This window comes from Dermacentor variabilis, chromosome 7 (genome assembly GCF_050947875.1).
Source record: "Dermacentor variabilis isolate Ectoservices chromosome 7, ASM5094787v1, whole genome shotgun sequence".
Classification (NCBI taxonomy): Eukaryota; Metazoa; Arthropoda; class Arachnida; order Ixodida; family Ixodidae; genus Dermacentor; species Dermacentor variabilis.
Genome location: NC_134574.1, coordinates 87,707,339 through 87,725,082, shown reverse-complemented (window position 1 = coordinate 87,725,082; position 17,744 = coordinate 87,707,339). Strand labels below are relative to the sequence as shown.

Here is a 17,744-nt window from a genome sequence, read left to right as displayed (position 1 = left end):
TTGATTCTGAATACACTCGTGCTTCGTCAGTGATAAAAATCAAATGCCTAGCAAATATTGTAAGTGATTGGTTTGAAGGACTACTCGTCCTCGAGGGATACATGAGCACACTGGAAAAATGGTGATCATCGGTGCATAAGAGGAATCATTATTTTAGCAAGTCCTACCGAAACATATTGGAATAAAAAAAACCGAGTTGCTTGGTATCCGCGGCACAAAACTTGATGAGGCTTGCTGTGTTTAAAATGAAAGCAGACTCAACTCCACCTGACATCAACGCGATGCGAAGAAGTCTTGGTTTGGTTATCACTGCTTTATTAATCATATAAGTGTTCTGCAACGAATGGCTATTGCTATTGCAACGTGTGTATTCCATGGGTCAGCCCGTCTTTGTATATACCTACATATATCTGCATGTAACAGTGCACGGATAGATCATGGCTGGAATTCGAGGAAGACGAAGCATAGCAATTATGGCATAACTCATCTCGGACATCATCATCATCATCATCATCATCATCATCATCATCATCATCATCATCATCATCTCCCCACTGCCACCCGATTATTGGCCTATCCCCCTTAGTTGGTACGAGCCATGATAGAGGACCACCACCACAATCGTCATCATAATCATAATCATCATCATCATCAGCAGCAGCAGCATCATCAGCATCTCGTCATGACTTTCGACGGTAGTGAGAATAGCAATCGAGCAATCTAACGGCAGAGAACGTTCCTGAAGTTACGTTTGTTCAACATATGTGATTATTCTGAGACTTCCGTTGCTTCAGCTGGTGTGCCACATACCCCAATATTGTCCCACTTTGCTGGGGTATTCGCTTGTCAAGGTCGCCCATGAGCATGGCGGCACGACGACGACTGCGCGATGCCTACGCCATGAGGATGGGATGGCGAAGAAGGAATGATAGCGATGGAATGACAAAAACGTATAACAAGTCGCCGTGATGACAATAACATGTCCATTCTTACACTATGACGATGGTATAACTACAACAGTGTGACGACGACAACATCGGGACAATGACGTGACTAATATTCTATGACGATGATTGCCTGAAGACGACGACACGACGACAAATGGATGAAAAAGCGGGAATGACGAAGACGGCACGGCAGCGTCTGTGTGAGGACGACGAAATGATCACGATGGCATGACAACGGCGACATAACGACAATTGAGTGACGACAGAATGGTTACGATAGAATGACGACGAACAAGGAATGGCGTCGATGGCATCGCTGCATAGACGTCTCACACTAAGCATTCGCCTTATTTGGAATTCGCATTTAGGCATATCCTCCGAACAGTGTAGTTCATAAACAAAAAATGCAGGAGATTAGGCTTGCTACGTTTTCGGTGTGGTTAGACATGCCATGGAATGAAAACAAATACTTTGCATGCGTCTATGTTGGGTGTATTTAATTTAATTACCCACCGCAGTAAAGCTTCGCTTGACATCAATTGGAACGTGTGCGTTGAATTTGCATATTTTACAGAGAAGCTGTTAGACGCTAGATGTTTTTTTATAGCGTGCTCACCCAAAAACGGCATCTGGAAAATGAGTTTGTGTTTGAGTTTCATCTTAACAGAATTATTTTTTCTAGTATATCCGTATTGCAATGCGAAGCTATCATGTCTGTAGCTTGCGTGTAAGTATCACTTTCCGCATTTTATGACGCAGTTTACTTTTGAACGATAAGTTGGTTCACGAAGGCCCCTACTCTTGTCGGAGGGCCTAGAAGAATGAGGATGTTGGTTGCACTTCCGCGCATGCGCGCGTGCGCGTGACGTACGTCGCTTGTGGTGCTCGTGTGGCGTGCTCAGCGCCTTCGCTGAACATCGGCTCACCGGCTACAGTTCGTAAATTGCAATATGTAATGTAACGTAATTAATTAAGAAGTTCATTACTGGTTTTGTTAATTAGCTGAACACGTGTTTCGATTTCTCATGTTAGTAGGGTCCGTATCCTTCAATAATCCAGTTAGAGAACAAGAGTTCAGCTATCTACCGCAGCATATCTTCAAAAATTGTGTAAAACTTAAAAGTGATCACACAGTATATTCCTAAGCACGATTGTATTATCGCGTGTATATTATTTCGGGTTTTTGACGCTGACCTTCTTTCACCGGATGCGTCACTGTTATCGAGTTCTCGCTCGGCGCAACAGGCCTCAATTGTATCCGTAAACGTTTGAATATTGTCGCGGGTTCACCTAATTGTTAGATTGGTAACTCACAGATACGACGTTATATGGTTCATCGCCGTCGCTACAACGTGACAGTGATATTTTAGACCATCTAGAGATTTGGTTTTTTATCTGAATGCTCCTTATTCTAAGTACACACGTGTGTTCTGGGTCCCGCTGCCATCGCAAAGGGGCCGCTTCGGCAGGGATTCGATTCCACGATATCGTGCTAACTTGACGAATGACATAGCCACGGGCCCGATTTGGTGAGCCGTATTGCAAAAATATAAAAGCGCCCAGAACGTAGTCATGTTTAGGCTGCCGCAACGCCAACACCTGACACGGTGAGCTAAAGCTCTGTACTGAAAATTACACTCCGGGACGTAGGTGCTATATAAAAAGTTCTCCGCGCATGCGCAGGCAATAGCTGCGTCACTTTCCTCTGCGCTGCGAGGCCAGGTTATCTGCCAGGCCATCACTCTCACGGGTTGCGGCAGAAGCCCGGGCTGGCGCACTCCTCTCTCTTTGCTCGTGCCCTTTCCGACGTGGTTGCAACGAATTGCAGCATGCTCCCTCTTATCGCATCACCGCTCAATATCTAGACGCTGGGAACAGTTTATCCGCAGTAGCGATCGATAAGGACTCTCGTGTGTTACACGTACCTTTGGCGCTTTCGCCACGTTGCGTCTGGGAAGAAGCACAAAGCAGCTCGCTCGCGGAAATTTTCTTAGCAGTATTTTCAAAAATTGAACTGGTGATCCAGCGGGGCAGCACCTCACGTATAGCCCCCGGTAGCTTTTGGATATACATTAAAGTGTCTGGGCACGCACAACAAGAAATGAGAGAGAGAGAGAGAGAGAGAGAGAGTGAGACGATTTGTAGTGATATGCTGGAGAGAAAGGAGAAAAGATTCATTGACGAATGGCTGATAAGGCGGACAAGTTCGCACTGCAGCTCAAAGCACCAAGGAATAGAAAATAGAGGGAATGAAAGACGTGGAACGGTGCAATACGCAAATGACGTCACTGCATAGACACTATATTTAGTCGGACACAGCTTACCGTGGATGCTGGCGTGCACAAGCTCTGGCTTACATGTACAATATACGCTCGCCTCGAAGAAGCATCTCAGACGATGTATCTTCCATTTTTGATGATGTCGGACGTTTATGTGTGACATCTCAAAATTTAATTTCTGTGACATCTGGCTATCGCCACTCTTTCTTTCTTTGTTTCTTTGTTTCTTTCTTCTTTGCTTCGCAAATCTCCGTCTAACCAAGCGTCTTGACTTAAGAATGATTCTCACAAGGGTGATGTCGATTGCGATTAACCGCGCTTCCTTGCGATTTGTGCCCCTCCCCCCTCCCCACGGATCGGCGCGCACACTTTCAATCAGGTTTCACGTTAATTCCAGCTAGAACGTCACTTGCAAGTTGTAGCTAAACTCTATACTCATCACTCGTAACTCATCGCGCAACGACTCACGCTGGAGTCGGTAGTCTTGCGAATTAAATAAATAAATAAATAAATAAATAAAACGTTTTCAACAAATATTAGATTAAACGAGTTTCGTGCTCTTTTTTTAGGAACATATAAATTACAGAGCGAATATCCGTTTGAGCATTCTGCAGCCACATGCCAAACGGTCCACCGTGGTGCGAAGAAACCTTGTCGAACAGCCAAGGCACCTCGCGATCGATCATCTTCTCTTTGTCCTCGTCTTGAGACCTGAACAGAAGCGTTCGGCTGTGCTTTTTTCCCGAAATTTTGTTTTTATGCGTCTTGTCTGGGCGCTGTTCTATGTGTACTACTAGGGTAATGAACTCAGTCTACAGATTATATGTCACTAGTCTTTCTGGAATCTTAAGCCTCTACGAAGAAAAAATATTGCGCACTATTCTGGGTGACCGTCGACTTCGTCAAACGAGCGACATTGACCTTCGGCTTTGACTTGTCTGTATACGGTGGGTTCCCGCGACCCCACTCCTGCATCATGTGAGGCGCGCTTCATTAATATGGATCCAATATGAGAGCATTTGTTGCGAGTAGCGGCGTTGTTCCTTTCACCTCTATTACTGTACATTGTCTTCTTTTTTTTGGCGTCGTAGGTTGAAGTAAGGACCTTGAAAGCGGAGCCATGCTGAAAAGCTTCACGTGCTTTTAATGCAGTTCCATTTTGTACCAAAGGGATACAATCCACGTCATAAAGTAAATATATATCACTGACTGCAAAGGCCTTGACAAGTATGTGTACAGAAGTCAGCTTTCTAGGGGCTCGGCGTATCGACATGTTGACACGAAGCCGAGTTGGGGTAACTATTGGGAAAACAGCCAGAGAAAGCAAACTAGAGGATAACGCGCAAACAAATTCTGACTCAACGAGCGGTTTGTTATCCGGTCTCTTCAGTGATAATGGTTTCACTAAAGATTGCGCTTAGCCGCTATACAAAAGCAGGTCTGACCAAGGCTATATGGTCTTGGTTGACTCGCCCAAATGCTATCTCCTCGCTTTTTTGTGCTAGCGGCTGCGGTGGGGGCGACCACGCGATGCGGGCATATATAGAGACCTTCGGCGTAACCTCAAGACAACCACAACACTTAGGGTTGGATCAGTTGGTACAACTCCATTTTGTAACAGCAGCGCAAAAAAAATGATAAACGACACACAGACAAAGTGTTTGCAAGGGCTTGCCATTATTTGCCGACATGCGTGTACAGTTTCGACATGGGGATGAGGACACGATAGTAAGCAGCTCACATCGCACGCAAGGGTGCTGACTGCATTACAGGCACCGATATCACTATCGCCAACAGAACCTTGATAGCTCATTGTACATAGGGAGTGTGCTACATATGGGGGATGACACGTGTTATTGCTTGAGCCCATGAAACGTGTGCACCTGTTATGCTTGAGCACCATGTATAGGCTCTAGCCACTGCAGTTCGATCACGCGTGCCTCCAAAGAGAATCGGGCAGCCGTGCCCTTGCCACGATACTGCGCGTACATAAGCATCTTGTTGTGTGTGAATAAAACTTAGTTGCGAGTCAGCGCTTGTCCCGTGGCCTTCTCCAACCTTGCGTTTTGTCTTTTTGCGCTGTGACGAAATGCGCATGACAGCTACTGAACTGTAGCGCCAGGATAAACAGTAAGCGCACGCGTCGGCGTATTTTGTCGAGTCGCGCATTATGTCATTACTAGAAGGTATTCGCTTCAACCATTCTACTTCCATTTTGAACGACGTGTGACCCAACTGCAAAGAAGGAAGGAACGAAAACAAGAGGTGAAAGGCAAAGACGTTAACCTAATTAAGTGTTCGGTTGGCTACTCTGCACATAAGGATGGGGTAAAGAAACGGTCCAATAAAAGTTACGCTATAGGAAAAAGTGGCAGTGGCTTAGCTCGGCTATGCCAGGTTATACGTAGCTAAAGCTAAGGCATAGCATGGTTAGCCTTGGTTAATCTTGATTGCAAGTCCAGGTTAGTCTGGTTGTCTAGCTATGTTGCGGCGTTTAGCCAGTCGTTCGGCTCGCTGTTTGTCTGTTTCCTGGGCGATTCGTTTCCTCTCAATCTCGTTCCGATGTCGATTCCAGGCCTCCTCCTGCTTATCACAATTGTCGCCGTCCATACTGCCGCCTCAACTGTGGTTGCGGCGCAAGCGAGCTCTCCTTTTCAATCCTTTGACATGTTATCAGGCATGCGACACAGCTGGCGAAGCGAGCGGAGACGAGCGCAACGACGAGGAACGCGGTGTGACGTCATGTGCCTCCTCGGAGCACGACCAGGGCGAAATCGCAAGTTCGTGGCGAGTAAAACTTTCGCTTTAAAAGACACCCTCGCCTCATGCAGCGTTATCCCCATGAAACGCTACTGAAAAATAAGATCAACCGACTATCGCTCGAGTGCGTTGGCACGTTATCGCATTTCGCTCCAATGGGAAACATTAAAAAAATTCTCAGCCATTCCACTCTCTGAATGCGGGCTAACAGCGGAGCACACGACTGAGTGTAAATGCTTACTTACTTTCGGCGCTTTTCCTTTCTGCGTCTGTAGAACACTCTGCGAACACGCACAATAACTACTAAAGGCGGCTCAGCCTGTCGAGAGGTCCAAATAGAAACGCGCATAGCGTCTGGAGACGCTGGCCTGCCCGCAAGAAATTCGTAAGTGCGTTCTATTCAACTTGGCGATGCATGCGTTCGTGACGTAATAGTTTCAATGTCGGGCTTCTTTTAGAGACGTCATGTGCTCTAATCCTGTCGGCGGATGACTTTAATAATGTAAATTGATTTATTACACAGTACTTTGTTGAAAATGACGAATCTACAGAGTCAAAGAGAGGTCTAAAGCCAAAAGGACAATGTTCAGGCAAATCTCTGTACTTCCCATACTGGCTGAACCGCCCCGATTGCAGCCCCCGTAGGCATAGAGTTTCCTACAAAAATTACTAGAGGGAACTCTGGCGCTAGTGTCTACGGGAGCTGCAATGCGAGCGGTTGTCCCAGCATGGGAATTATGGGAAGTACATGGATTTGCCTAAACTTCGCCCTTTTGGCTTCAAACGGCTTTGTGACTTTGTAAACTCGTCATTTTCAACAGTGTGCTGCGTAATGAATAATTAAATAAACAACATAAGATTGCCCGATGGCAGGATTCGAACACAGGGTCTCTAGCACAGAAGCCTCATATTGAAACCATTAAGCCACGGACGCATGTATCGCCAAGCGAATGAAACGCCCTTGCGAATTTATCGCGGGCATGCGAGCGCCTTGAGACGCTTGGCAAGTTTCGATTTGGCCACCTGGACAACCTCAATTGTTGCAATTAATAGCAAACTTACGCGTTCCCGGCGTCTTCTGCACTTCGAGGAATATAGATTGCGCTAAAGTAAACGACAATAAGATTTATATAGCGTAATATACAAAGCCACAAGAACGTCTGAATCCACAAGCACGAAGATCAGACAAATCCATGTACTTCCCATCATTCCCATGGTAGGACAACGACTGCAGCGCCAGAGTTCCCTCTAGTAATTTTTGTAGGAAACTCTATGCCCGTAGGCACTAGCGCCTGAGTCCCGTATAGCAATTATTGCATGAAGCTATGTATTGGTTGTTCCTTAGCTTTCCTCTTGCTACGCCAGGCGTCACCACGTGCCACACTGGTTTTCTTTGCCTCTTCACAGAGGGCGCGGGAGTTTTGAGGCACGGACACTGAAAAATGTATGGGAGGTTAAACATATATAGCTCCGCAGTAAAATTTCTGATAACGAACACAGCTTCCACGCATGTTCAATATGAAGCCGCGTTGAGATGGAGGCGTTGTGCAAAAAAACAAGCACAGTTTCTCTCGAAGGGTGAAGCATTGACAGCGATAGCAAGGTTTTAGCCACCGCCGCGCTCGAACGCAGCAGCAACGCAGCTTACGGCCTTCCCACTGACCGCGTTCCCATGCGTTTGATTCCGCTGCCTGATTCCTTCCGCTTGGTGCGCGCAGACGCTACTTCAGTAACCAGTAGAGATAAAAAAGATACGTTCGGGGTATAGGTGAAAAAAAAAACAGAGCAGTAATTGGTAGGACTTTATCTGTTACAGCGTTAGGTAACTATACAAGATAGATATAGATGTCCTAAGGAAGCAAGAAAATATTAGGAAGGCGGAAAAAATTCTAGAGTGAGAAATATCAATATATCGCTTGATTAGTTCAAGCAGGCTAGGTGACTGTTGGGATGCCAATAAATCATCGTGAGCTCGAACGCGTCTGACCGGCGTCTGAAGTGACTTTCCTGCCAAGCTTCGAGCGCTGGCGCATGGCCGCTGTCATAAGAGACACTATAAAGAAAGTGTTAATGGTACTGAAGTAATAGTTCTGCGGAAGCCTGCATGGTGTTCATGGTATTTTTTGTGCATTTCTTCGACGACTCTTTCAAGAACAGCTATCCAGCGTAGATGGGTCTGAGGAACTGAAGCCTTGCAAACTCCAGGAAAAAGAAAAAAAACCACTCCATTAATTTTTACACAGAAACAATGGCATATGACGGCGTTAGACAACTGTATGACGACCATGAAATAACAACCCTTGAATAAAGAGCATTGTATGACGATGGTGGCGTGAACACAATGGCGTGGCTACAATTGTTTGACGAAGCTAGAATGACGAAGATTGTGCGACCATGATGACATCAAGGAAACCACGAATGCATAAAGACGACTGTATGTCCCCGCATTGACGATGACCGCATGACGACACAAGATCACAACGACGGTATGATGATGACGGTAAGACGACTGCGGCACAGCGGCGAGTGCATGACTATGATGGCATGACGACGACAGAACCATGGCTACGGATTGATGAAGAAATGTTGATGAAGACGATATGATAACGCAGTTACGTCTACAGAGTGAAGGCTGCGTAACATTGACCCCGGCATGACAACAAAGAAATGATCACAATGGAATGAAGGTGAACACATGAAGACGACGCAATGACGAGGACGACGTGTTTGTGTTAAAGCTGTACATCACTAGCCCCCGCCCACTTTCCATTTTTTTCGGTCGCCTTTCTTTGAACTATATATAGTGCTTGTTTTCATCATGCAGCAGCAGCAGCAGCAGCAGCGGGAACGTCAAAGGAAGCGGCTAAGAAAGTTTCCCTTAAGAACTATAATTTTACTTGTATTTACATACCGATGTCTATGTTTAGCATTCACGCTAAATGAATGAATCGCAGAACGCAGGCAGTGATGGCTTAACAAACGTGGACCCATTTCCACAAAGCAAAAATTTCAGGACGTCTATCAAAAGTACCCGTCATTCGATATTTGCGCCTTGTGTTCACTTAGCCTCTCATCGAACGCTTTCGAACCCGTCATACAGCTTCTTCTACGTTGGCGCATCAATGTAATTTTTTAACAAGTTGTGTAATTTAAATTGATTTTATAGTGGCCGCAATCGAGCACTCGAGATCACGCAGCAGCCCTACGCGAAGGCACCTCTCAGGATGAATTCTCAAGTAGGGCCACAGCATCGGATGCCGTGAAAGAGCGCAAGCCGGTTGAGTAGGAAGGCCGTATGCTGAGTTGCTGCTGCGTTTGAGCCTGACCGTGCTTGACTCTCCGTATAATTGCTTTCTCAAAAAGACGTTCGCGTAACCAGCTTTGAGCGCAAGAGCTTAACGTGGCACAAAAATTATATGTGAGCATGGAGGCCCGTATAGTGCAGACACTGATGCAGTGACTTCCATCCATCCATCCATCCATCCATCCATCTGTAGTTGTCATTCCGGCTCCGTCATTCCACTCAAGTCGTCCTCGTAACTCGGTCGTCGTATACTCAATGTCGCCATGCCGTCGTCGTAATTAGCCGTGTTCGTCGTTTTATTCATTAGTTAATCTTCATTCCATCGTAATAAGGCTGTCGTCCTTCGAATTGGACTGTGCCGTCATTGTCACACCGTCGTTGTCATGCAATCATCGTCAGTGCGTCATCGTCATACTGTCGTCATGCATTTGTTGCCGTGCCACCGTCTTGACGCGGTCAGGGCCACTTAATTGTTGTGATCACAGCTTCTTCATGTGATTCTCGTCATAGCATCGTCATCATGCCACTGCCATCACACAGTCATTGTCCTGCCGTCGTCAAGTTGTCTTCATACCATCGCCATCATTTCACAAACTCCGTCCCCGTTATTATCGTCTTGCCGTCGTCCTCATACCAGCTTCGTTGCATCATCGACGTCATTACATGTTCATCATTTCAATTTAATCATGCTGCTATTATCCAGTCATGATTATGCCGTCATTCTCATGCCAACATCTTGATACTTTCATTGTCATACCGTCGTGGCGATGCCATGGTAGTCGCTTCTTCGTGGTCATTCCAGCTTGGTCATCCGATTCTCGTCATACCATCGTGGTCACGCCGCCATCGTCAATGCCATCGTCGTTGTACGCTTGCCGTCATTCCATTGTCTACATGCGGTCGTTGTCCCGCTGTCGTGTCGGCGGTACACCATCGTCACCATTTCAGAATCTTCATCCCACTGCCGTCATGCCGCCGTCGTCATACCATCTTGATCGTTCCATCGACTTCATTTCTTTCTCATCATTCCATCATAGTCACTGAGTCGTCACCCTACAATCGTCATTATACCGTCATGGTGATGGCCCACCTTTGCGAGCGAGTGCCACAGAAAAGTGAGCCGATTCCGGAAACAGTGTAAGTCGCACATAGCCGAAGGAACAAAAATCTCCGAATGATCACTAAGAATCTAAATTGAGGTGTCTCAAGCAATACGCTGTGTCGCTACACTGACTGAATGCTAATTGCAGTAACGTCGACTGTATTTGAGAGATCGGTTCTTCCAGAATGTTTTTTGACGTGACATCTCTTGCGGCATTTTCGCCAACTGTCTTTGCCTAGAAAAATGTCCAGATTAGATGACGGGTCCCAGTTTCAGACACAGGAGTACATTGGACATTAGATGGTTTCTTCATGCGGTTGTGACGGCGGGCCCCGATACACTTCCTCCATGACTATAAAATTAATTCAAAGCCCTCTAGTTCACTATGTCTCACAGCTACGGTGCTTTCTAAGAACGGTAGAATGAATAAACAAACAAATAAATAAATAAATATGACGTAGGAGTATGCCATGAAGTTCAGTGAGGAAGTAAGCATCAAAAATCAATAATTATTGAAAACACTATTGAAGGAACTATAACATTAAATGCAAACCCTGAAATTGTTCGCACTTTCAATAGTGCCAAGAACACGTGGCAGTATACGTATATTACTTAGAAAGCAGGCGATGCGAATTATTATTATTATTATTATATTATTATTATATTATTATTATTATCATTATTATTTGTTTCAAGAACATGTATACACTTGACAGGAAAGGGCAAGCGAGGAGCAGGCTGACAACTGCCACTGGAAGGGGTACAACGCCTGCCCACTCTTCAGAAAGGAGGTGACATAAACACAAATGGAAGATAGAAAGGAGGGGAGGAAAGAAAGAAAAAAATTAAATTATGGGATTTTACGTGCAAAAACCACTTTCTGATTACGAGGCACGCCGTAGTGGAGGACTCCGGAAATTTCGAGCACCTGGGGTTCTTTAACGTGCACCTAAATCTAAGTACACGGGTGTTTTCGCATTTCACCCCCATCGAAATGCGGCCGCCGTGGCCGGTATTAGATCCCGCGACCTCGTGCTCAGCAGCCTAACCTTATAGGAGAAAAGGAAGAGCAACAGGGCAAATCTAAAACCGATGCGAAGCAAGTGGCCTCAATATACGCGCACACATCCGATGCTTCAAAAATAAGTAACAGCACGTCTTGACGATTTGTTCCCTAGAGTGACCATTTGCCACGAAGTATTAGCACTGGCTATATCTTTGGAATAGCCGTTTATTTGTTTACTTTTTGTCCCCCGCTTTGAACTGAACGAAATAAAGTCCACTCGTATATCATATATGGTATAGGTGCACGCTTTTCAAATCTTGCACTCTTGAAAAGTTTGCACCCTTTGGGGCTTATCTTGTCCCACAATGATAATCGTCATCTGCCTTGCTTGCGTTTCCTTTCTGAAAACTTGGCACTCGTTAATTTCCTGCCGAGAATGCTGTATCAAGCTGATAACGTACAAGCCGTCCGTGACCTGGAAACACAGGGCTCACAGCGTTGAAGAAAGGAAACGCGGTCAAGACAGATGATCATCGTTGTGGGACAAGATAAGCCCCAAAGGGTGTAAACCTTTTTCAGAGTGTGAGGACGCACGTTCTAGCAAGCACAATATTACGGAAAGAGACAACAGGTCATTGTTCTCCGAAACAAAAACAGAAATAAGTTTTTTTTTATTTATATACCAACAGCATGCATGCAACCATTGAAACTGTTGTGCTTTCTCTCTGTGTAAATGGATTCATAGAAATCAACACATAGCGTAAATTGCTTTAATTAGATCAGCCAGAGTTTTCACAGAAGATGCTACGCACCACTTTCCCCGAGTTCTCCCGACAAAAATGTGACGTAGTTAGTGCCTTTCTTTTGTTGATTTGTTTCTTTGCCTAATGGAACGTAAATAATAGAACAAGCAGCCTTGGCGGTCTCTTCACCGACCAGTTCAAGTTGCTGCGCTTGCGAAATTCTCCTCTTTTTCCTTTTATACTTGAACTTAATATAAAGCGAGGCTACGGGATCTCACTCACCTTTATGGTGTCGAAAGGATGTCCAACTATAACACCAGCACACCCTGCGAAAAAGAAAGATAACACACACATTTGAGTCATGAACAGCCCGTGTCAACGCTACGGACGAATGAAGCTGAAAAATATTTCACAGCCGCATAAATAAAAACAGCTGCCGGCAAGCACAAAATACCAGAACATCACAGTTACGCAGTCCAAACTCGTACTGGGTCTCCAGCGAGATAGTCACAATGTTTATACGGCACGGCTATATAACGCGGGACGTGACCTCGCAATAATGGCTCGGCCAAGATGTTGCTGGCCTGAAACACAGTCGGTGTGGCGCACAAGATGCCGCTGAGGCACCGTGAAATGTACTGCGTGTAGACAGCACGACGCATTACTGCGAGGTCACATAGATATACAGGGTGCTGGCCTGTGTCCACTATTCCTTCTTTCGTGCAATGCATAGCAGTGGTGACAACGACAACAAGAGCTGCACAACCGTACGCTTTCTGAATGAAGAGTTCAGCCCAGCTCCCCTGTCAAAGCAGGCTTTATAAATATCCGGCTCCGTTTCTCAAAGACGACAGACTTATGCGACAGGCTGTGATGGCTCGCCGGCAACACTCTTTCCTTTCCTGCTTTCTTTGTCATTTCACCACCGTGCCCCTTGCCGCCCCCTCCCCCCAGGGTAGAAAAGTACATTCGTTCTCTGGTTCTTTCGAGACAAACTTGAAACATGAACCAATGTTCCCTCTACGTCCCCACGATACGAAGGCTATTTCAATCTGTGAGCCACAGAAAGGGAGAGGTTCTTTAATGGAAACTGGAGAGGCTTGCTTGCTGCGAGGAGGATAAAAAACATTTTTTTGAAAAAACCTGCTTCGCTTGCTGTTACACATACGTCTCAAAATATTTTTATGGTTAGTTTTGGATCTTTCCTTCCATTTACGGCGGTATGACTGTGGTTGTGTTCTGTCTCTGTTTTTTCATAAGCATTTCGTTCATCAGGACTAGCAGGCTAAGCTTACTGCCGGGGAAAGCCCTCCCGGTTTCATTTCAGGGCCTCTCTTTCTCTCCAATTTATTTTTTATTTCTCTAAGACGCATAGGTAACAAGTGTTTCTCCGAAAACTGCCGTGATTGATGGTGCTTAAAGGTGCATGAAAACGCTAAGATACTTGTTGCGCATTGTGAAGAAAAGCAAGCGGCAGTTTGCAGATTATATAGATATGTAGATGTTCGCACTTCGCACATCCTTAGTCGTCCTTATTAACATCCACTGATGCCACATGCCACAAAAGAGTGTAGATGTTTCTAGAACTAGATAGAGCAACACACTGTCAAGCACTTTGCATTGTTTTCTCTCGTGTTGACAGCGCGACAAGGTATCAGGTTGTTTTGCACCAAGGCACGCAGTGCTTTATCGATTCCCACCTTACTGTCGTCATCCGCTGCTTCATAGGACGGCCACAACGAATTGCGATGTACCTTAGCGACTGTAGGTGGTACCACAAAATTATGTTGCACCACGATGAATCGAAGTTGCCGCGCCATTATGCAGCGTTACGTTTGGTCAATCGAATGTTACCCATGTACTACACTGTACATGTAACCGTCTGCCAACATTACTATTGATAGACATTGAGGAAATAAATTCAAGTGTGCTTTAAGACGGTACCATGCAAAACCTGGGGCGGCTTGCTCGAACATTTATTAATGAAATTATTAACGAATTTAAGAACGCTTTCTTGTGCGCACTAGGCGTTGTCTATGCAACATCTCAGAACGCGTTCTTAAATTCGTTATTATTTTAGTTATTAAATGTTCATACAAGCCGCCCTTGGTGTCGTATATGAGTGGTCTTGCAGTCGTTGTACACGTTCAGTTTGGTATTTTGCGTCATAAGCTTGTCGTAAATACTACTATTCACTGTCATATTTTTTTTAGGAATGCAATTACAGAAAATGAGAGGAAGAGACGAAAACAGCCACGCGTAATGCATTGAGAAAACGATTATGACAACCCTCCATAAATCTAGCAAGCAGTTACCGGGAAAACTTGTTGCAAGGAATAAGCGGGAAAATCTGATTACCATAATTTCAACAATAAAGTGCAGTCATTTAGATGTATACTGTCTTTCAAATAAAGATATGTGAAATTGTTCACTCAAAAATGCATATATTCTGGCACCACCAACCCGCCAAAACTTCGATCAAAAGTACTTTTTCTTTCACGTTTTTTTAATGGTTACTTGATGCAACATCATCAACATGACATGACAACATGGCACCGTGGGTGACTTGTTGCCTTGCCTGATGTTCTAGATGGCGGAAAACTCTGGCCGAATAGAAACGCCATATGATAGGCACTCCAATGTCTTCACCAGCGGCTTACGAGTACCAATATCAATGAAGAGAAACGTATGTCCTCAAAGCAATGTGCTATGGTGCCGAAAACACCAATTCCAGCCCGGGATCTTCAAAAGCGCGAAAAGCGCTTCCGTTATTTATGCGCATCAAAATCAACTTTCACACCAGACTGCTTTGATCGCCCTTGGAGAACCGAAAGCCACCTTTTTTTAAAATTCACTCTTGAAAATGTTTTACATCGCCAGACAGGTCTCTTTAAAGCGAAGCTTTCATTGCATACCATATCATGCTTTGGCCTAGGACGGTCAGCGGTAGGTCGGTATTTCTGTCCTGGATTCGAACCTCACCCCACCAGTGCAGCAGCTCCGTGCGCTAGCGAACTTTTGTTTTTGTTGCATGGAGAACAAAACTGAAAATACGACGGACGTTCCGAAAGCAAGTTTCGTCATTTATTTTCCCACGGAAACTTTAGTGCAAAAATAAAATAAGTACACCATGGCATTAGGAAATATACACCTTGCATTATTTTCCCACATAGTCACCACGGAAACTTGGACATTTGTCGTATAGTGCAATCAGTTTGAAGAAACCACTCTGTTAAAACTGGGTACCCTGCCATGCAAGGAATTCTCGCACAGCGCAATCCACCTCAGCATTGTTTTGGAAGTGACGTCACGAAATTGCGGCTTTCAATGCAGAGAACAGCTGCCCATTCATACCGGATGACAACACGCACTTCCATCAGGGACCACGTTGTCAGCACACGTCTATCTGCCATCGTGACTGTACTCGAATAACCTCGGGCACCCGCCGGTCTGCTGCTACTCTCTCTCCTTCGGCGCTTTGCGCATGCGTCATTCTTCCTTCGCTGGCGCTCTTTCCGTCGTTGAACCAGCAGCAGGCGTGGATTCTTATGGTCATTGTTTCTTTCACCTGGTGTGCAATGTTCTCTTTCAACAAAAAATGACGAAACTTACTGACGAACGTTCCTCGTATACTACAGGGCGAACATGGCTGCACCTTCAAAACTTGGGTAAACACACATATGCGTCCAACACGTGCATCCAGGCCCGCGGAAGTTCCTGCGCAGCGTACAAACTTCTGACATAAGCTGCACTTTCACGATAGAAGGATCTTGTAGATCACGGGCTTTAGGCATAGCGATCACTCAGTATAATTGTCCAGAGTCTTTATAGAACCAATACTGTGAGCACGTCATAGGGAGGACGACCCCTATATTTAAAAGGTAGAAGCCTAATTGAGTATGGCGTGTTGTCAATACATTTTCTAAGCATCCGTTATAGAATGTCAGAAACGCGCGTGCACTTCGCTCGTGCCAACACTAATTAGCTCTTTCAGATGGTCGCTTTGTGGCACATAGCCAGAAGGGGCTATTGGCGAGGAAACGAGCTGCACAGATCGTGCAAGCAACTAGCTGCTTTGAGACGATCACCGCGTGTTGATGCTGTTGGTGGTTTCCATACAACGGTAGCTACCTACAAGAGGGTATCAATCAAGAAGCACGTCCACGTGTAGGGTTATGACGATGCTTTCAATACTATGGCACATACTCATAGAAGGGGATCGGCCAAGAAGCGGGCGATTCATACAGAGCCACCAAGTGGCTCATTGAGGTAATCACCGCGTGTTGAGGATTGTAGTTTCCTACTATGGCACATGCTCACAGCTACAGATCGGGCCCAGAAGCGTGTCCGCATGTTTATAACGATGGTGATGATTTACATACAATGGCACATACCCAACAAACGGGCGGTACAATGGCGCACGCCCACAACGGGAGTTTGGCGAAGAAGTGGGCGGTACATCAGCGCCAACTATTTTTTTTCCACATGGAGGAAAGCCACAAAATAGGACAAGTCCTGACGTCACGTTTCTGAAGCCGGAAGTGGAACAATTTTGGTGTGCCATATCCTTTTACGCCTCTAACCAGCTCGCCGGAGCAGATAAGCGCACGCTTTGAATTTGCATTGCTACGATCCGCCGGAAGTGGGCGCTGCTGACGCGCGTCAGAAGACAGCCTCCGAAACTTCTGTGATAGCTTTAGTGAAGCAGACGCGTCCCAGTGTTTTTCGGTGGCACGTTGAAGAAGCCGACGAAGGGCCGCGCCCTAATTATTTGAGTGTCTCTGTTGTTGGCTGACCATCACACTTGCAGACCCAAAACACCACTTTCAAGCTTACACACCACACTCCAAACTTGCATTATCTCGCGAACGGAATTTGCTTCGAGAATGGCACGGGTCGAAAACTGTGATATGACTTTTCGGAGGATGAGAGCAGCAATGAGAGGTTCAAGAGCGTGGTTGCTATGACAACGTTTACGTTTGGGGCACCAGTCCCAGTGCTCCTTTGCGAAAAAGAGCAGATGACTTCAGCAACACTTTCTCCGAGACATCCCGGCTGGCCTGCGCCTCTCCTACGCTTTTTTTTTCTCCGTGCTTTGAGAGGGTCACTGTGTGTCGATGATCACGATTTCCGTGCTATGACCTATAACTACGATGAAGGATCGGCCATGAAACATGGTCGTATGTTGTTTATGACGATGATTTCTGTACAGTGGCACGTACTCAAAACCGGGGATTTGGCACGAAGTGGTCGGTATATTTAAAATGTATAAGAAGAAATGTGGACACATAAAACGATATCAGATTTGTCACATTTTGTAGCACGGACTAGCGAGAACACATGTGCGCGCCAATTACCTTGACGCCAAAGGCGATGAAACAGAAATGGACAAGTTTATAACATTGTATTAACCGCTCCATCACAGCTTCGCTTCACCTAGATTCCAACGTGTGCGTTTGATCTGCGTAAATCTTCAAACGGAAAGATGAAACACCGTTGCTGATCACAACATTAGTATAATAAACACGAGGAAAGCAAAGTATCTCACCGAAAGCATATATCTCTAAGTTTACTATCGGCAGTAAAACAGTGCTTGTGTATGA

The 17,744-nt window shown here is 45.5% G+C and overlaps 1 protein-coding gene across 1 annotated transcript in view; it reads right to left on the bottom strand.

Moving 5' to 3' along the window:
- LOC142587610 (mitochondrial basic amino acids transporter-like) overlaps positions 1-17,744 on the bottom strand; it is a 48,355-nt gene that overhangs the window by 13,117 nt on the left and 17,494 nt on the right. Inside the window, exon 2 of the mRNA XM_075698749.1 lies at positions 12,424-12,467. Within this exon, the coding sequence (XP_075554864.1) occupies positions 12,424-12,467 (44 nt within the window). The remainder of the gene's footprint in view (positions 1-12,423; positions 12,468-17,744) is intronic.